Source organism: Emydura macquarii, unplaced genomic scaffold (genome assembly GCF_026122565.2).
Source record: "Emydura macquarii macquarii isolate MOO-44397 ecotype Brisbane River unplaced genomic scaffold, CSIRO-AGI_Emac_v2 contig_1253, whole genome shotgun sequence".
NCBI lineage: Eukaryota > Metazoa > Chordata > Testudines > Chelidae > Emydura > Emydura macquarii.
The window spans coordinates 32,131,088-32,152,558 of NW_027131390.1; the positions used below are offsets into that span (position 1 = coordinate 32,131,088).

General features: G+C 36.9%; 1 protein-coding gene across 1 annotated transcript in view; it reads left to right on the forward strand.

Annotated features, from left to right (window-relative positions):
- Nucleotides 1-21,471, forward strand: part of DIAPH2 (diaphanous related formin 2) — a 735,565-nt gene that overhangs the window by 481,431 nt on the left and 232,663 nt on the right. The window contains 1 exon segment of the mRNA XM_067548390.1: nt 16,427-16,550. Coding sequence (XP_067404491.1) covers nt 16,427-16,550 — 124 coding nt within the window.

The following is a 21,471-nucleotide window of genomic DNA, read 5'->3' on the forward strand; positions in this document are numbered from 1 at the left end:
ATTTTTATTGCTGCTCTTTGCTATGTCAACTCTCAATACTATGTCATCTTCCTCTTCATCTCTCCTACTCTGTCTTTGGAAGTTAACAAGATGTGGCCTTTCAATATATGTATGTCACACTAATCTGTCCTTTGGTTAGGTCTTCCTGCTGTTTTTTTCTCTCTTTCTCAGATCAGGAAGTCAAGGTGCATTTATGGCTTTCAGTCATCAGACTAAGAAAAAGTTCAATCTAATATGTTTCTCATTTTTTAAGTGAGTCATTATTAGGAGGCTGTGAATTTTAAATTAAAAAAAAAAAAAAAAGACAATTGCTGCCTTTTTTCCAGTATTCAGCAAAGGTCTCGAAGGTCAGAAATAATTCAACAACTTTGGGGAAAGCTGACTATGTGTATGTAAATTCCTATTTGCATGTGTATGTGTATGTAAATTTCCTATTGCTGCTCTTTGCTATGTCAACTCTCAATACTATGTCATCTTCCTCTTCATCTCTCCTACTCTGCCTTTGGAAGTTAACAAGATGTGGCCTTTCAATATATGTATGTCACACTAATCTGTCCTTTGGTTAGGTCTTCCTGCTGTTTATTCACATGCATATGATATGGTCTTAGATATAAAATATAGTGAAAAAAAGAAGCATCACATTTTAAAAATCAACATTTTTGCGGGGAAATAACTCAACTCCCAGTCTCAGTAAATGGCATTTGTTATGTTTGCCAGCCCACTATCAGTTGTCACTAGCATTATCATTTCTTTGGGGCACTTTCTACATAGGGTATGAGGAAATAAAAATGGAAACTGAAAGAAATGTGCATTGTTGTGAGAGAGGGAGATAAGTAGTTTGGCTTTGTTTTTCATTGGTCAACAAACTTCGTTTGGCTTTTAAAGGAGAAAGAGAGAAACATAGCCCATTCTTCTCAACTAAAAGAATGATTTTTTGCAGCTTCAAGGGTCACTGAATAGAGAGTGAGAAAAATAGTCTTTCACCTCTAGGCAACCCGTTCTAATCTATTTGCGGTTAATAGTAATTGAAAGCTATTACCTTTTCTTGGTGGTTTGATAGTTATGTTAAACAACATGGAGGTCTGAGTTCAGTTCCTTGTATACAGGGGTCCACTTTGCCAAAATCACTTTCACAATTTGGCACCATTCTTTGAAGTCTGTGTATAGAAACTAGGTATTATAGGGACATTTAGACTGAATGTTCAAAGACCCTTAGCATTTATCCCTCAAGAACAGGCTTGGGGCTCGTTATCGGGGGGCTTATTTGGCTGCTATCCTTTCCTCCTCTCTGGGTAGAGAATTTCAGTTAGTAGCTTTAGCTCCTATTTTTAAATCTTACCTTCATTCACATCAGCATGTGGTACATAATTCCTAGACTATTGTTATGCAGATGTAAGTGTTAAAAATAAAAATGACGAGGAAGTAATTGTTAACTATATAAAAGAATATTCCTATATCCCTGGCCTGAGCTGAAGACCTGTTGCAACATACAAGACAGGATATATATATTTCAACATTGATCTTTCATTTAATTTGCCAGTGATGAAATGATTAGATTTACAGTCTGAAAAACACTCATTGTTGAAAATTACAAAGCACATAAACGATTAGAAAAGACACAATAAAACCAGAAAAACAGGGGTCTCGGTAGGTAAGCAAAATCACTGTTGTGATTGTGAGGGATTTTTTTTTGTTTGTTTGTTTTTATTTTATTTTATTTTATTTTTTTAGTCGGAGGAAAAAGCATACTCTGTTTTTGCGTCATTTTCTTGCAGAATTAATACTGGTTGTAGGGATACGCATGTTCAGAGCATTTTTTTCCTCCCCTGACAAAATGCACCTGAATTCTCTATATACCATTGTTCAAGGAATTATTTCCTCTTCTGTGAGGTATAAGAGAAGTACCTTTCAGGCCTTATTCTTTGGCTTCTGCTTTTTTTTCTCTCTTTCTCAGATCAGGAAGTCAAGGTGCATTTATGGCTTTCAGTCATCAGACTAAGAAAAAGTTCAATCTAATATGTTTCTCATTTTTTAAGTGAGTCATTATTAGGAGGCTGTGAATTTTAAATTAAAAAAAAAAAAAAGACAATTGCTGCCTTTTTTCCAGTATTCAGCAAAGGTCTCGAAGGTCAGAAATAATTCAACAACTTTGGGGAAAGCTGACTATGTGTATGTAAATTCCTATTTGCTCCATTAGCTCTCCTAAAACAAAACTACGTTGTGGAGGCTTCAGAGTCTAGTGTAACCAGTGCTGCCCTATTTCACACACACACGTCCAGAAAGATCCCAAATGCACCCAGATATTGTAGTGATGAGGATTGTTTGTGTATATAGCTAGATAATGTTGTATTCCACTGTGTAAATGTTCCTACCTCACTAGTTAGATGTGGGTTGTCCTGTGCCCAGAGTGTAATGGATATATGTTAGTTCTTATGCCATCTCTTCAAGATATTGCACCTTCCAAATGTACTTAGAAGGTATTCCTATTATAAACCATGTTTTTCCCTCTTCTTATCCTGCTGTAATACCCCTGCAACATTTCTGCATACTGTATGGGTGTCCCACTTTGTCACTGGTGAGCAGAGAGACAGCATCATCAAAGGAACATACTGCCTTTCTCCAAAGCCTGCGCTACAACATGAAATATAAAATCTAAGGAATAAGTAATTGCACTGCCCCTAGAGCAGACCAAAGTTCATTCTATGACTCAGCCAGGTCTTGCTCCAAGGGAGTAAACTAATCTGCACCAGCTCTGTAGCTGACTCAGCTGTTTTTTGGTGGGGAATCGGAGTCAAGTCTCTGTCCATGCCACACTCCTGACCATCTATTCTCTTCCCACCTGTGGAGCAAAGGGACTAGCAGCCCCAGGAATTCTGCTCTTCCTCCTGCCCTGCTACCTCTGATATGGGTAATCCTACTTTTCCTCTCCTTGCATTACCATGGGCACATAGGACAAGTCACTCTTGCCCTAAATCACAAATATATTTAAAAGTAGCAAATTCTCTTCTAAAAGGCCTAACTTACGCCAGGATCTGAAGTTTAGTGTTAGCTGTGGAATCCACCCGCTCCTACATGCTATGCTGCAGGATGGAAACACAATATTTCACGTTTCATTGTTTCAAGTAAGGTTCATAGATCCATATCGAGGCACCTTAAATAAATGCTAAATACTTCAGGAAATCAGTCTGTTTATCTAGGTGCCTCAGTGTGAATTTAGATGCTTAACTTTAACCCCTCACGTTTGCAAACATAGGCCAAAAATTGTTTTTAAAAAGATTCTAGGCCTTAGAGTTGCTAAGAAAACCTTCCAAAGGTAAAGAGATTTAGGGTTGTCTTCCCAAGTCTGAAAACAAAAAGACTAAAAGAATGGGTACAATTTTGCTATTATTTACACTGATGTAAATCTAGAATAATTCAGATGAAGTCTTAGAAATTACTCTAGATTTTCTCCAGTATGAGAGTAGAGTTTGACCCAGTAGGTTTAAGAGGTGTGACCTGTTTATAGAAAGCTCATATTTTAGTAGAATTGCTTCTAAGAAGAAATAGACATACTAGCAGTTGGGCATTTTATAAAGTCCTCCAGAATCAGTCTTGCTCTAACAGTCATATGTTGTTGTCATAAACGTATATACTACCAGTAATTCAGCAAATTTGAATATGACTGTTCAACTGTGTATGTTTTTATGTATTCGAAGGATTCTTTCGAAAAGTAAATGTGAAAATATTAATGATTAGCAGTTGCTGTTTATTGTAGCATTTCAATAAATATTTTTTGAATAAAGAAAAAAAATCACTTTGTGTTCTTCCCTCCCCAGGTTTCTAATATAATTGTTTAATCTCAAAGCCATATTACTGTCAGAGAAAAGAGAGAGAGATTCTTTCTGACCCTGGGAAAGTTGTCTCAATATGGAGGATGGCATTGATTTTTCCCAGAAGTGGATCTTATTCATCAGGCTATCTATCTTACTTGTGACATCATGGAAGCTGGGGGAGTTCAATAGATGCATTTGAGAATAGGACTACTTGTTTTATTTGGTCTTTGTCTGTGCATTTCAGCAAGATCTGTTGGACTCAGTGCAAAAAGAGCCAGTACCCTATTTAGCATGGGTATGTAACTGTCTCACTAGTGATATGCATGTGGTAGTGTGGCGTTGTGTATAAGTCTTTAAGGGACGGTCTGGAGCTTACAGCCAAGAAAACCTGGGTGCAGCCAAGGAGCACCCTGCCTCACCTTTGAGTCTGCTTTCTCTCTATGGGTTATAAACATTGTATTGCCAACAGTTACAAGTTATCACACAATTCTTCCTAAACAAGCATATTCATTCTTCAGGTGAAAGTATTACAAAGAAAACATACAAGAAACAGTAAATGTTTCTTATATGCATACCGAAAGTTTACCAGAAGTCACTCATCAGTCTTATGAGGCCCCAGTAGATCCAACTCTTTCCAACCCTTCTGCAAGAATTGAAGACACTCTCTTGAATAGAAAATTCTGTCTGTTTGCTTGTTCAGGGAAAAGAGCCACAAGTCAATTTAAATTCAGGCTGTTGTATTCAAAAGGTTTTTTTTTTCTCTGTTGGTCGCTGGAGAATCCAATTTGAACTAGTATATGTAAGCCTCCTCTGGAGCCCCAGGTCTGTCTCTGAGGTGTGGGGTAGGGAGTTAGACTTGCCCATTGGCCTTAATGTTGCTACCCGTTGTTTGAGTTTCTATAGAAGCTGTGATAGCCCTTTCCCATTGAGTGGAACACAGTCATACATGAACCATTCATTTAAAACAATGGACCCCGAAGATATTGGTTGGGGTTGCAATATCTGTCACACTATATAGCGAACTAATTATGTCATAATGTAGCTGAGCTCACCTAGTTACCTACTGGTTGGGCTCTGTGCTGCCCTGTGGAAGATCCACATTCAGTTTAGGCTCTTATTTGTGCTTGCAGTATCTTAGGAGAACTGTGGAGACCCTGTTGTGAAGTAATGTAGAGGATTCCCCACATATATTGGCACCTTCTAGCTAATTGCTTATGCACCGGGAGGGAGTCCCACTCCCACCCAGTACCCTTTGACCAGAAAGATGGTGTCTACAACATATGGGAAGAGGGTAGCCATAATGGTCCTACAAAATATTGTGATATAAATCCCTTTTTTGTCAGTCTTGCTAATAGTTAATAACTAATCTAGGTAAAAAGTATAAAATTTATTTTAAATCATTTTCATGTCACTCACTATCTGGACTGAACAATGAAGGGATATCAATAAAATGCAGTCTGGCTCTAATGATTGTACTGTTAGTTTATAATTGTGTGCAAGCAGATTAAACCAGTTTTCCTCCATCTTTTTCTTTTTTTCTTTGGCAAAGTTGAAAGGAATTGCTAGTGTGATTTTTCTGCCTCCACTCCCTTTCATCCCCCTCATGTCCATTTAATTCAATTTTAAATCACACTATCATATTCAAAAGTTCCAGAGGAGTAGCCATGTTAGACTGTATACAGCAAAAACAACGAGAGTCCTGTAGCACCTTACACTAACAAATTTTGGTGGGCTTAAGCTTTCGTGGGCTGCAACTGACGAAGTGGGTTGCAGCCCACGAAAGCTTATGCCTGCAGAAATTTGTTAGTCTTTAAGGTGCTACAAGACTCTCATTGTTTTATCATATTCAAGAAATTATACAGTTCATTCATAGATATTTTTGTATCGTTATCACAATTAAGCAGTTTATATTTATTCACAGCCTATAGCATCTCCTATGAAAATCAGATGTTGCTGGCATGTTGCACAATATCAGCACGTACTGTATGCTTGGATTACATGTCAGATGATAATTTCAAATAAACTGCTGTTTGAGTATATATCTCAGCTTTGGGCAGGTATGTTGCAGAATCTTTGTCAGCAGCCATAGTGGGTTATGTTTGGGTGTTAAAACTTTGTCAAGTGATTGTTAGTATTTATGGCCATTTAAAGGAAAAAATGTGAATGGCAAGTGCCACAGACAAAATTGGAATCTTTCAGACGAGGAGTAATAGTTTTATCGGATCTATAAGACAAGTTGTCACTGTCCTGGCAGTTGTCAAGCGTCCTATTATTCCAAAATCTGCAGGCCTATACAGACTATTGCATGGGTAGCCACCAAGGCCTTAGAGGTGAGTTCAGGCCTCCCTGCATCTATCACAATTTCTGCACTGAGAGTGAGTTGATGTCTGATTTGCAGGGTGGAGAAAACCAGTTACCAGCCCCCCTTTCATTCTATATTTGCTGAGTGTAACACAACAGCTGCTTCTAGAACCAACCCCAGAGAGGGGATTTTTAGCATTTGTCCTTACTTAAGATAAAACATTTATTGTAAATAAATAGGTAAACTTTCACTTAGTCATTAAAATAGACTATGCTATTGGAATAGGTTATTGATCCATAGTCTTTTCTCTTGTTAACTTAACATCGTTGTTTAATTTCCTTTTCTCATTATTCTCATTATTCATTATTTCTCAGGTTATGGTGTAACATTACAAATGGGAATGGGATTGAGAAGTCAATAAATGAAAAATATTGGGGATTTTAATTGTTTTATTTGTTTCTATATCTGTTTTTGCACACTTAGGTTAGTGAGGCCTACTGGCCACTACAAAGTTATTCAGGCATAAGTATGTCAGCCTAGAGTATAAAAATACTCTCTCCACCCAGTTGACACAGCTACACTGCCCCAAACAAACAAACAAAAAAACCCCAATCCCCGAAAACAGAAGAGTGATTATATTGACTTAGCTAATGTCACTTAGGAAAGAGATATTGCTCTGCCATCAGAAGGATGATTCAGAAGGATGCATATGGTAGTGGGCTACACTGACATGAGACACTCTAGTGTATATATGGCCTAAGTAAATAGTAATAATATCAGTGTATTAGAGAGAAGAGTTGTAAGGACAGTAATTTCATGGCAAGCTTCAGTTGGTTTTCAGAAAAATAATTCTTAATCTCTTAAGGATTTGTATCTATTTTATGTATGCATTGTATTTGATATAAAGTACTCTAGAAGATGGATACCGTTTGGTTATTAGATGAAGTTGGGAATGTTTTAAAGTGTTCTATTTTAATAGATTTTGGTGTTAACAATTATCATTGATCTTGGCTTAATAGGCTATGGTGTTTCACATTGGCTTACTTGATGGTATATTATCAGTTCATAGATGAGAAAAAATATGAATTAGGGTTGTTTTAAATAAATATAGTGGAAACTAATGTACATCAACTTTATTGTTGATGTTTAAATTGTTTAAATAATAAAGTCACATACAACATGGGATCAGAATTACAGTACAGTAATTTGAAAGAGAAATAAAAAGTAAATATAGTAAAACATGGTCACCAAAAATGTAGGTGTGTGTTAAGATGCATGATGTAGAACTTAGGAGGGTTATGAGAATGTGTGTTGCATGAATAAACCAATTGTAGGAGTTTAGATATTCTGACTGTAGCATTATCAACCCCAAGAATTCAAAACTCATGAATAAGGCTAAAAAATTCCTAAAACTAGCTAGAAAATAATTGTGATCATTATTTATGCATTTATTGGGTCTTTTTATTTGCCTTTCTATTTGGTTTTGTGTGGAATCTTTAGAGAACACTTGGGTCATATTTTCATTTCTCTGCAAATATGAGAACTAAAAGCTACCTTTTTAATTATTTGTCTTGCTGAGATTTTCACAACTTCATGCTTTCAGGAGCCTAAGACTTGCAAGACTAACATTAAAACTGGAGGATGTTGCCACACTGCTGATTGCTGAATATCTGAATACTGATTTATTTGCTTACTCTTATATATACTCTTATATAATCTAAGTAATCTAATGAGGTTCAACAAAGAAAAGTGCAGAGTCCTCCACTTAGGAAGGAAGAATCCCATGCACAGCTATAGACTGGGGACTGACGAGCTAGGCAGCAGCTCTGCAGAAAAGGACCTGGGGGTAACAGTGGATAAAAAACTGGATATGAGTCAGCAGTGTGCCCTGGTTGTCAAGAAGGCTAATGGCATATTGGGCTGCATTAGGAGGGGCTTTGCCAGCAGGACACGGGAAGTGATTATTCCCCTCTATTCGGCATTGGTGAGGCCGCATTTAGAATATTGTGTCCAGTTTTGGGCCCCCCACTACAAAAAGGATGTGGACAAGTTGGAGAGAGTCCAGCGGAGGGCAACCAAAATGATTAGGGGGATGGAGCACAGGACTTATGAGGAGAGGCTGAGGGAACTGGGCTTGTTTACTCTGCAAAAGAGAAGAGTGAGAGGGATTTGATAGCGGCCTTTAACTACCTGAAAGGGGGTTCCAGGGAGGATGGGGTTAGGCTGTTCTCGGTGGTGGCAGATGACAGAACAAGGAGCAATGGTCTCATATTGCAGTGGGGGAGGTCTAGGTTGGATATTAGGAAAATGTTTTTCACTGGAATGGGTTACCTAGAGAGGTGGTGGAATCTCCATCTTTAAAGGTCTTTAAGCTGAGGCTTGACAAAGCCCTCGCTGGGATGATATAGCTGAGGTTAGTCCTGCTTTGAGCAGGGGATTGGACTAGATGACCTCCTGAAGTCCCTTCCAACTCTAATATTCTATGATTCTATATATTCTTATATTTGCTTCTTTTTCTGAAGTGCTTTAATAAAAGAAAGTGTACTGTGTTGGTTAACTTTCTGGAAATGTTGGAGCTTGGGGAATTAACCACTGAAGGAGGGAGGTAGTAGGGATGTGACTGAATGGCTCATGGATTGGAAATGGGTTTATGCAGTTTTTCATCTCTAGGTGACAAATTTTAATCAGAATCAGATTGCTAGAAGGCTCAGCACAGTTTTTTTGACCAAGTGACTGTCACAAAAAGTCATAACTAATATTGGTACCAATTAGAATTCTTCTAGTAATATTGGATGTGGAGTCAGAACTGAATGAGCATTCAGACTCTCTGATTTGGTAATTGGACCTTCACAGTCACAGATGAGACATAATGGTAATATGGGCCTAATGTGCATTATTGCTTCCCTTTCTGTATTGGTTCTGAAGATTGACCATATTGTCAAAAGAGATTGAAGTTCTTGATCTATCTGGCATCTTTCAAGAATGCTACATGTAGCCTACATTGTGTCAGTAGTGACTGATTTTTTTAGATTGAAACCATTAACCTAGAAGCAAAAAGTCTCAATGTGCAACAAGCTATATATTTCTTCTGTTTCAGCATTTTTCTAAAGACTGTAAAGGAAAAATAAAATCTGTAAGAATTTTGTTAATTTTGTTTAAGAGACTTATGTTTCAATTACTACTTGACTGAGCAATATGAATATAGAGGCTACAAATGCACTGTTGAGTTGAGGAAGTAATGCTAGGCTTATGAAGTAAATATTCAGGTATGTGATATTAAGGAACATTCGGAGACTTGTACTAAGGGATGCAAAGTGTTGAGATGTATAGGATGCAAATAAGCATGTGCAGAATATTAATTCAAGAATATCTTGAAACTATATGTTATAAAGATGGTTTACACCTTGTGATATAGACATGCAGTGCCCTGTGATGCAGACAGTGTAATCTGATACTGGTTTCCTGCAGTACAAAAAACTTCCCAGTGGCCTTCATCTGTCATGAAAATATATACTTTCTCCATTAATATACCATATGCATACCTTGTGGCTGAAATTATTACTTTGGTGTCCATCATACATACATGCCTGCCCTTACCACTGTTTTTTAGCATAAATAAATCTGTGGATATTTTAATTAATTTCTCACTGCTGTCACATCTCGCCTAAAGACACAATTGCATATATGAGTAGTCTGTCATAGATTCAAGGCTAGAAGGGATCATTGTGATCATTTAGTCTAACTTCCTGTATAACACAGGCCATAGAACTTCCCCACTATAATTCCTAGAACATATCCTTTAGAATAACATTCAGTCTTGATTTAAAAATTGCTAGTGATGGAGAATCCAGCATGAACCTTGGTCAGTTCTTCCAATGGTTTAATTACTCTGTCTGTTAAAAAATGTATGCCTTATTTCCAATCTGTTTGTCTAGCTTCAACTTTCAGCCACTGTATTGCGTATCTATGTGAAGAGCTAATTATCAAATGTTTGTTCCCCATTTATAGAATGTAATCAACTTATCCCTCTCTTTGAGTAAAATGGGTTGAGTACCTTGAGTCCATCACTGCAGGGAATGTTTTCTAATCCTTTAGTAATTCTTGTGGCTCTTCTCCCATTCCAAATTATCAACATCCTTCTTGAATTGTGGACACCAGAACTGGTAACAGTATTCCAGCAATGGTTGCACCAATACCAAATACAGAGATAAAGTAACCTCTCTACTCCTTGAAATTCCCATTTTTTGCATCCAAGGATCGCATTACCCCTTTTGGCTACAGTGGCACATTGGGTGTTCATTTTCAGCTGATTTATCCACTGAGAGTCCCAAATATTTTTCGGAGTCCCTGCTTCCCAGGATTGAGTCACCCATCCTATAAGTATGGCCTATGTTCTTTGTTCCTAGATGTGTACATTTACATTCAGCTTTATTAAAACACACATTGCTTCTGTGCCCGTTTTACCAACAGATCCAGATTGCTCTGTATCAGTGACCTGTCCTCTTCATTGTTTACCACTCTCCCTGCAAACTTTATCATTTTGTTTTTTTCCAGGTCACTGATAAAAACGTTAAATAGTGTAGAGCCAAGAACCAATCCCCGTGGGATCCCACTAGGTACACGTCTGTTTGTTGATGATTCCCATTTAAAATTACACTTTATAACCTATCACTTCGCTAGTTTTTAATCCATTTAATGTTTACCCTGTTATTTTTTATATCTTTCTAGTTTTTTAATCATCATGTCAATCAATGTCATTAATGGTCCAGCATGCTCCTCAGTGAGCTGTTTTAAACTCTTGGATGCCAGTTATATGACCTGCTGATTTAAAAATGCCTAACTTTAGAAGCTACTGTTTAACATCTTCCAGAGAGACTAGTGGAATGGAAAGAGTTATATAATATAACTACATCATCTGTTTTTCCCCCTAAGTAGAAATATTTATTGGCTACTTTTGACTTACCTGCATTATTATTGATAATTCTATAGTTTCTTCTACAGTCATCAACCAATACCAATGGTAAGGTTCTTTTTTCTTCCTCATATATTTTAAAAATTTCTCTTTATTGTCCTTAACTCTACCGTCCATAGATTTTTCTTTGTGTCCCTTAGCTTGCCTTATCAGTTTTCTACAATTCCTTGAACGCACGCACACACAGCCATCTTCACATCCTCTCTGAACAGTTTGGGTTTTTAACCAAGCTACCTTGATTGTGTTTTTTAGACATCTTGTAAAGTGTTCTTAAATAGTTCCCAATTATCATTTAATTTTTTTCTAATTAAATTATTCCTCCCAGCTGATTTGGCATAATTGTGTTCAGCTTTGTGATATTGCCCCTTTTAAAGACCGCCTAAAGCTGTGTTCCTTGATTATTAGAAACCCTAATTTTGACAGCCTATATTGGGAATTCCCATGTCAGGAGGTTAATATATGGAAATGATCATGAATGCATAGATGGATGCACTACCTAATGCCCAAGCATTGGAACAAATATGTAGATATTGTAATAGGATTTTGGGTGCTGCTTGTTACCACATTTTTAAATACACTCCTTAAAAATAATATGGATTTATGTTGAGTTTTCAGGTACACTAATGGAATTTAACTAATATATGTATAAAAATAACATTTTGCAAACTTTGCTAGTTGCATCAGCATTTACCTTCACTGTATTAGTCAATATGTTGTTGCTTTTTTAAGCTCATATTTTTATTAGGCAGCAATATTACACTACTGGAGAAAATTACATTTGTTATTTGAAGGTCAGTACAGTCCTTTTTATTTTGAGAACAGTGTTTGTTTTTATTTTATGAATAAAATCTCAAAAAACAAATTCATCTTGACACTTTAAAGGATAATGATTAGTAAATTAAAAAACATTAAACAAATATGAAAAGAAACCATTTTATCTTGCTAAAACTAAGATTTCCTTCCATATGCAGTGTAGAAAATGCACCACCGAGCTTGATGCTTTTGAAAATACAGAGAGATTCATTGTATACAAAATCTGACTGGCAGAAAGTTTTCCTTTTTTCTTTGCAAGTGGCCACTTTGGGGTGGAAAAAGTGACAGAATACTGGTTCAGCCTTATTCACATACTTATGCCAAGGCCCACCTGTTAAAAGAAGTTCCATTTTGCTGCATGTACCCAGTAGTATGCCTGTTTATTATTAACATGCTTTACTGACCCAAAACCTCCAAAGGAGTACTAGCAAATGTCCATAACCAATCACAAAGCCAATGAAAACTACTTCTCATTTGTCGTCTTTCATAATACTTAAGTAGTAAATCCTTCACAATGATTTACAGACAAGTGGAAACAGTGAAAATGACAAGCCCACAGTTGTTGGGGCAAAGACTCGTATCTGAGCAAAGACCGGGCAGAAAATACTCTCAGTTGCTGTGGAAAAGACTCATTGTTTCATTGCACATGCACATGGTTTGAATTTTGAATCGTGCATGGCATGATAAATCTCTGAGTAAGAGATGAATGTTTCTTGGAGACGTGGGTACAAAAATAGTTAAACCATTTTACTGTGTAAAAAGAGTCTCTTTGAGGCACTTCCCTAGCTGGGATCCCCCCTTGCCATCAAAGGGTTGGACTAGCATAAGCCACGGTCTTGGTAGTGGCTCCTGTCTTGTCAGTGTGGGGTTTGTACATTATGTCACACTGGTACAGGAAAGGAACCTTGCAGCCTTGTCTCGGACTTCTAGGGAACAGCATCTAGCATGCTGGGTAGTGATGTAAATCTTAGGAAATGAGAAAGGAGTTGCATCTGTTCCAGAGAATGAGACAGAAAATGAGAGAAGTGTAAAAAATGTATATATTCAGAACATGTCATCTATTTTCCCCATTTGTTCAAAGTAGTGGGCCGTTTTCTCCCACTTTGCTGTATTTGCCTTTTATATTGTTACTGTTACTATCTATTTTCATTATCTCAACATGGGGTGAGTTAGACCTTCGCATCTGTACAGTGTGTAGCTTTTTAAAAAATGTATTTGATCATGGTGTCAGTGAGACAAGCCAAGTACTGTGTAGTGTGCTTCTGAATCTAGGAAAGTTTTAACTTTTTCATAGTTCACTGGTTACAATAAAGTCACTTTTAAATGCATCCCATGTGTTTTTTCCTACCAATTTCAGCATAACATGGTCTCCAAGAACCCAATGTGGGAAATAGTTGGATGCTTTTTGGTCCAATATGAGGGTTTATTAATCACAGAACCCATTATGCTTTTTTGTCATTAATTGGTTTTGTCTTGATAGTTTAAAATTTCAGACAAACATTTAAAGAACTATTTTTGTTTTCTGTTATGGTGCCAACTTATTTACCAGCTGATATTCTCTTCACCAACAAAATAACCATTTGCATTTTTCTAATTTATTGTCAATTCCAGCACATTTTACTTCTGTGCTGTTTATCTCCCTACCCAAATACATCACATTACTAATAAATCATATTACTGTAGTAATTCAAACAAGTTCTTCACTTACAGTACAAGTTTCTGTCTCTGTCTCTCTTTTTTTTTTTTCTCTCTCATTTTTGGGACAATATCCTTATTTAAGTAATACAGTTTTGTAAATAAAATCTGTTATGACTGTTTTCACACTACCTTGGGATGGCTTTTTCCATCCAGTTTAGTTTTAAACCTTTTGATTTATTATTTTTAATCACACAGTTTTTTGTTTTAATTACAAAAATGGAAAAAGGGGAGGAAGTAAAGCTATTCATATTAAGTGTTCTGTGTGAGTCACTTTAAGACCTACTTGTGAAACAGCAAAACTTCTCAATTAAATAAAATATGAAAACCTGTGAAAAAGTGTCTAGTGTATTACAGATATAGATCAGCTGAGTCCCCTTATTAAAAGAACTGTGGAAGCACAACCAGGGAAATTGCAAGAAAGAACAACCTAACTGTAGTTTAAAAGGCTTTAGTACTGCATCTCATATTATTGCAATATGGTATAAGAGACAAAAAATTCACAAAAGAGACCTACTAATCAGTCAATAGATATCTGCCTTAGAGTGAGATTACTTGAATATAGAGCTGTTTCCATTGTCATTAAAAGCTTGTTAGTTTGTATCAAAGAAATTTCCTTTATAATGTAAGTGACAAAACTGTAGAGTCAGAAAGTAATGTTGAGGAAGGATCTGGCTGTGAAAGAGCACACTAATATTAAAGGGCTGATGCTAACTGTGGAAAATCTGCTATTGCGATTTAATGTCCAAACTCAGGACAGATTTTTGTGAGCTCCATAGCAATGTGTGGTGCACATGAGAAGGCAAAATATGCTTCAAAAATACATATTTTACCTTGTAGAGATAGCACAGACATACTTTTATTAAACCCTAATTAACTGTTTTGTACGATCAGAGAGGGAATCAAAGGAGGAAGTCAATACTTCAGGATTTTTTTAATACAAATAGTAACCTGCTTTGTCAGTATTTTCTTCCTATTACTGAATACATTTGGGTTTGCTATTTATAATTTGGTTTGACTAAGGGCATTCTGTCTTATAATGCTGTTTCACCTTCCATGTTGACCATTAGTGAATTTATTTGTCCTCCCATTTATATCATACTGTGATTTGACATGTTCTAACCATATCAGACAAGGAGATGAGTGAATGTGAAGGAGATGTCTTTTGTGAAATTACATTTATTTAATTCAGACCTTCTAAAACAAATTACCAAAAAAAAAAAAAAAAAAGTTCAATTAGTTGAGGTTTAAAGGAATATTTCAAAGGTTCCTCAGTATGAAAGTCGCTCTTTAGAGTGGTCTCTGCCAGGTTCTGAGCATCCTTAATTCCCAGTGAAGTCGATAGTAGTTAAGGGCACTGGTCATTTCAGAGTTTTAATCCCTAGGAAAAGCAACCAGTGCCAAGACATTGGTGGTGTATTTTTGAGTTTTTTGTTTTGTCTTTAAACAAGACAAATTCTCCTTAAACTTCTCCAATGAAAGATCAGTTATTGACCTGAAATGTCAAATGTAAAAAAAATGTAATGCTTAACTGTGTGTATGCTGAACATTGATTCTTATGTTCCTGTATTTGATGCTTGATTCCTTCCTCTCCTCCCCCAGCTACAGTGTCTGAAATTTCTGCATGTATTTTAAGGCAGTTTCTCCGCTCTTAGTTATGAAGGGTCATGTCAGTGTAGAAAGAGTGCTTTGCTATCGCCATAGTATTATTCTACTGCTGAAATTCTGCAACAATATGATTTTGAAAATTCTATTCTAAAACCAGAATAGCTGTGAAAGATTTAAAATTGCTGGTTAGTACTGTAGTTCTGTCTTTTTTTCTTTTCTTTCCCTGTTGGAAAATGTGCTTTATTTTACATGGCAGCATATTACAACCCACAGTTTGGGAAGCCCTGGTGCTATAACCACTGTATTTAGTGCCATAGCAATCCAAAATAGAAAAAGGTTAGTTCTTTAAATCATTGTGAGGTATTCTTTTTCATAGATACTGATAAGTGAAGGAAAGTGTAGAGTATATAGCAAGTGAAAGGCAAAGAGGAATCTTGTAGGAACCAGGCTGAGGAAGGTGAAAAATGAATATGCAATACTAGCACATTTTTAATATGGTACTTAAGATAAGTTTTCTAGGAGAAAGACAGGAAAAACTGTCAAGAATTTCAAGGATAATAAAGCCATGATGAATACAGTGTTGGAGCGTACATGGGTACAGTGAGATGTTACAGAACAGTTTATTTTAAAATTATTATTATTATTGCTGTTTCACCATATGTTCTTTATTTGGATTTGTGTAAAGTGTCAATAGCTTCAAGTATACAAGTCTTTATCTGTAGGTGTTAAAAGTATTGAGGGCTTCCACAGATGTTGGTTTATAGAAATCAGTGTATTTCAATAAAAGAAAAATATTTGATCTTTTTTTCTATAATTTTCCCTTAAATCATTTATATAGCCAAGTACATGCATTAATAAGATAAAATCTCTTTGAACCTTAGTTTCTCTTTAATCTTCAAATTAGATTTAAAAGAATGAAATATTAGAATTTCTATCAATAAATTTAAATAGAAATAGATTCATTTGAACTAATGCCTGAATAAAATGGTGACATTCCCACATTTAACATGATGATTTGGTATATTATATTACACATTCTCACTTATTTTATGAAGGGTAGAACTTTTATGAGCAGTAATTCAGACAAATGAGAGTCTGCTTAATGGAATTGTTCTCTTTACCTCAAGAATACTTCTACTGACATTGGTTTTCTTGATATTGCTTTTCTTTTCTTTAAATCAAAATTCCAGAAGTTTTTCTAATTGTTTGTCATATTTTTCTAAGTTTCAGCTCAAAGTCTCAAGAGCAACCTTGATTCAATGGAACTTCAGATCCAGCGTCTAGAAAATGACATAGAGAAGTTCCCTAAAACAGAAGATGCACATGATAAATTTGTAGAAAAGATGACCATATCCTTTTTGTATTTCTGGGTTGATAATCTCAGTGTTTGTCTGTCTTGTTAAATATTTAGTCTTTGAAATTAACAGAAGTGTCCGTTATTTCATGTTTATTGTTTTGCACAGGGAAGAGCATATCAAAGTTTTGAGTGTTAAAAGCAGTAAGCCATTAGCAGAAATGAAATTTATGTTTTGCATCTTCTCTAAAGCTAGTTTTGTAGCGTTTGTAATCAGACTTTCAAGAAGAAAGATGACACCACTCTCAAGGCTCCCCAGTGAAGGAGCTGGAAGCTCTTATGATCATGAATTTTACCATATCCTGGGGTGGGAGGATAGGTGCTGCTCTGTCTGGTCCAAGTAAAAGGCTTTTCCTGTACCGGCATGGACCTATATAATCCCCACTTCTTTACTGGTCATCTGCAGGCAGGACCTGCTCTGCAGCTGCAGCATCCATGGCTCAATAGCCATTAAAGAAACATATCTTTTCCAACAAGGCAGATAATAGCACCCACTGCAGTGAGGTCAGTCTGGGTGGATCCAATGAGAGACATACGTCATGAGCTTTGAAGTACGATCATCCTTACATGGACCCGTTTGCTAGCAGTTTCTTGCTGGACCCCAGGAAGGTAGCTCAGGGCTAATTTATAATAAAAAACGTTTCCCTTGCTTTATGCATTCCTTTCCTTCCCATTTACTTGAGGGTTTCATAAGAAACCCATCCTCAATATATGGCCAAAATAAACTATGTGGTCCCAGAACACTTTGGATAAATATTCTAAAGCTCCATTCTCCCACTTGATCTACTGTCCCTTCCTTAACCATAATTCCAGTTTGCTCATTCAGTCAACTTGTTTTGTGAACACTGTGTCCTTCAGGAGCTATATCTTTCTTGTAGTTTTGTTCACACTTGAGAAAAAAACAGTATATTATCTGCCTACTATAGCACTTTCAGTGTTTTAAGTGGTGTTCTAAAGGATTTGGACAAAGGGCTCACTCCTGGTCTCCTCAAAGTGTAGGTTGTAGTTGTAGATGCACTTTGGTTGTCAAAGTTTTCACCTAGGTTCTAATCTCTTATTTTCCATTTCCCAACAGCTTTTTTCATTTGACCAACCTGTCAGATCCCCATGATTCATTACTTAGGGCTCCTCTCTTTTATTTGGGAAAGTTTTCTCAGTTTCTAGGGTATTCATTATTTTCAAGCTGGTTGAAGGGGTTGGTCTAGTGAAAGCCATTTGCTTCCCCATCTTCAAGTTCAATATGTCAGGGATTGCCAGTCAGCTGCAATGGTGAGATTTAGGCTGCAAAGGGCATAATCTCTTACTTGGTAATTCCATGTATGCACATGAGCTAAACCATTGCAGAACCCTGCCCTTCAGTTCTCTGAGCAAATGTTGATGCTCTTGTTCTGTGCTGTATATTCATAGTAAAAAGATTTAACTAATTGATTAGAAGTAGCTCACTTGAGGTGAGGGTGAGTGAGAAAGAGAGGAGTCAGTGGCCAGATGATATGGAAATGCTAAATTTTTTTTTTGCTTCCTTCCTGATTTTCTATAAGAAATTGGACTCATCCACCTCACTCCATTGGTAGAACCACACTGTACACAGGAAGTAAAAGGTAAGAAATTTTCATTTTAACATATCACTGCTAACTTTTTTATGTTGCCCAAAATTCTGGGATCGGACCAGTTCCTGTGGAAATCAGGGTTGTGAAACTCAACTAATGAAACTGCTTCACTTCATTGCACTTCTCTACATACGTGACATCACAGCAGGATGCCATCCATGGCTTTCGATAATTAAAAGAGGCATGTTAGGCAGTAGGTGCCTAGTAGCTTTATCATACTGTAACACTGAACAAATTTTATGACTTGATAAAATAGATAGATAAGGGTGTAAGAAATAAACTGTGTCTGTCTAAGGATTTCTGTTTTCATAATTAATAGATGACCTGATAAATAGTTGATTGGATTTTTTTAAGAAATGCAGCTCCAGTGAATTAAATGGTTTTACATGATCAGATTTGCTGTTTCTTATCACCATTGAGTACAACCTTTTTATTTTATACTCAAATACTTTTTTAAAACTGAGGAAAAATACTGGTGCTTAAAAGAGAAAAAAGGAGGTCTTTCTGCCTCCCTGGTGTGTTCCTTCTATTTCTATCAGCTCAGTGTAGAATTGTTTGCTTGCTGATGGCACATAGGGAGATGAGAAAAGTTGTGGAATTTCAGGGAGAGTGAGCTCAAAGTGCTCTATAACTGCTTGCATGTTTCAGAAAAAGGACAACAAAAATGTCAGGACATTAATCATTCTCAGAAGAGGGAGCTCTGGGATGCACTTCCACGCATATATTGTAATTAAAGGTATTGTTCCCCTTTCCCCTGTACACCAATAAATACAGGTTACTCACTAGCAATTGTAGCTGGAGCTGTCTTCAGCAAATACTAAATAAATATTGCATGGTGCTATAGTAAGATACGAGATCAGTTAATAGAGCACCCTGTTCCCAACTGTGAAGCAAATGTTATGATGAGAAAAATTTTACCCTGTTTTCATGTGCTTAAAAAAAAAAAAGAGAAGAGAAAAGTAAGAAACAGGTTAGGGTATTGATTAGGCTGTAAATGATGAAGAATGAGTGTAAAGTTTATTTATAAAATTGAAATATCTGTTCTTTCTTTTCTTCCTCCCTTTTTAAGCAATTTATTTTGTAATTTCATATAACCTGTTTTTTCTCTCTTTCTGGATGGTATGGTATGACTATGGATAAATTCAGTGAGTACTATTTCAGGTACTGTAATCTAACTATCAGAGCAATTAAGCTGCATTATTTTTTACACAGAGACATGGAAGGAGAGAGTAGTAATACAAATTGTTCAAAGCAAAAACATTACAGGAAAATGTATGTAGGTAAACACCACAGGCTGATTAAAACTTTAATTTAAAGCTTTTTTATTTTAATGTATGTTGTTGTTTTGTCTGTAGTCTGTGGTGGGGCGCCTAACCCTCATTGGACAGGAAAGAATTAAGAGGGTCCTTGGAAAGGCAGCCAATAGGAAGGGGTTGCATAGCAACCAATAAGGGCCTAGGAGGCCAATATATAAAGAGCGACAGAGCTGAGCAAGGACAGTGCCTCCCAGGAGCTAGAAGAGGAAAGACTGGCAGTACTCTGGACAGAGCAGTGGCTGGCTGCTGGGAATCAACAAAGCCAAAGGCCCTGAAGTGAGGGTGGGGAAGGTATTGGGGCTGCAGGAAGCAGACGAGGGAAAGCTACGGAGGAGCTGGGGGAGAGATGCAGTGAAAGGCTGCCTCACCTAGGGTCCCTGGGCCGGGATCTGGATTAATGGGCGGACCCGGGTCCCTCCCCCAGCCCCTGATTGCCATAGTACTGGTGGCAGGACTGCAGTGGACACCGTGGGAAGTGGCCTAGAACGGACTGCAGAATCCCCCCTAGAAGTGGGGGAGCGCAGACTGTGACTCAAGTGGACGGCCAAGTCATGAGAGCGGAGACCATCATGAGAGACCACAGAAAGAGGCACGGGCCCAGCTGAGAGCTGATTCCCCAGATAACCAGCAGGAAGCGCCAAGGTGGGGAGTCACACCGTCCTACAAGTCTTTAACGTGATATACATTTTTACCAGTTATTTTAACACATTTTGTTGATTAAAGACTGTGAGTAATCATAGTCACATTTATCTGAACAACAGATTTAGTGGAGAACTTCCTGAAAGTAAATGGAGAGAGCACATTTGATAGCAGAATTAGATTCAGTTTTATTTTAGATTTGCATTAGAACTCTGTACAAACTTGTTTTTAGATTGGTTGTCCTAGCAATATCAATGCAGCCCCATGTTCAGGAGTATATATATTTTCCCTGTATAATTGTTCATAAATTTCAGTTAAAAATGGTAATAAAAGCACTTCAGGCAGTATAATTTTAGGAGATTATTACCTTTCTCAAGTGGTTAATCATTGGTCCTTTGCCTTAATATGCATAGCAGAGAGCATTACTAGAAATAATGAGGTTGGAGCTGTCAGTGTTTCAAGGAGTAGATGACAAGAGTAGAAGCAGACAAACTAAGGCTATTATTACCCCCACCTTGAGCAGCTTACTTTCATGGATTTTAAGACCGAAAAAGGATTGTTATGATCATCTACTCTGTTTTCTGCATAGCACGTGCCAAAGGATGTCACCCAATTATTTCAGCATCAGCTCCATAATTTCTGTTTGAGCAGTACCATATCTTTTAGAAAGGTGTGTGATCTTAGTTTAAAGGTGTCAAGTAATAGAGAATCCACCATGTCCCTGGGTAATTTGTTCCAACCTTATCTCTAGTCTCAACTTGTCTAAGTTCCGCTTCCAGCCATAGGATCTCATTATGCCTTTTTCTGTTAGATTAAAGACCTGTGTATGTCAGAAATGTCTTCCCCATGTAAATAGCCGTAGACCATGATAAAGACTCCTCCTAACCTAAATAGACTGAATTTCTTTAGTCTGTATTATGTTTTCTAGATCTTGAATCATTTTTGGAACTCTTTCCTGAACCTTTCCAATTTGTCAACATTATTTTTAAGTGTGAAGTTCATAGCTGGACACATTTATCCCAGTAATAGGTCTCACTAATGCCATATAAAGAGGTCTAATACTGCAACTCTACTTCTACTTAATATTCCTATGCTTATGCACTCAAGGGTCGCATTGGCCCTTTTAGCTACAGCATCATATTCAGTGAGCTACCATGATCCTAAGTCCTTTTCAGATTCACTGCTTTCCAAGATATAGTCCCCTGTCTTAAAAGTGTGACGTCCATTTTTTGTTCCTAGATTTATTGAACTCCTTTTCCTTTCTTTTTCCCAGAGAGTCCTTTGCTTAACTTAATGTTTATAGAAACAAAATATATGGCATATCTCTTAGTAGCCTGCAATATCACATTATAA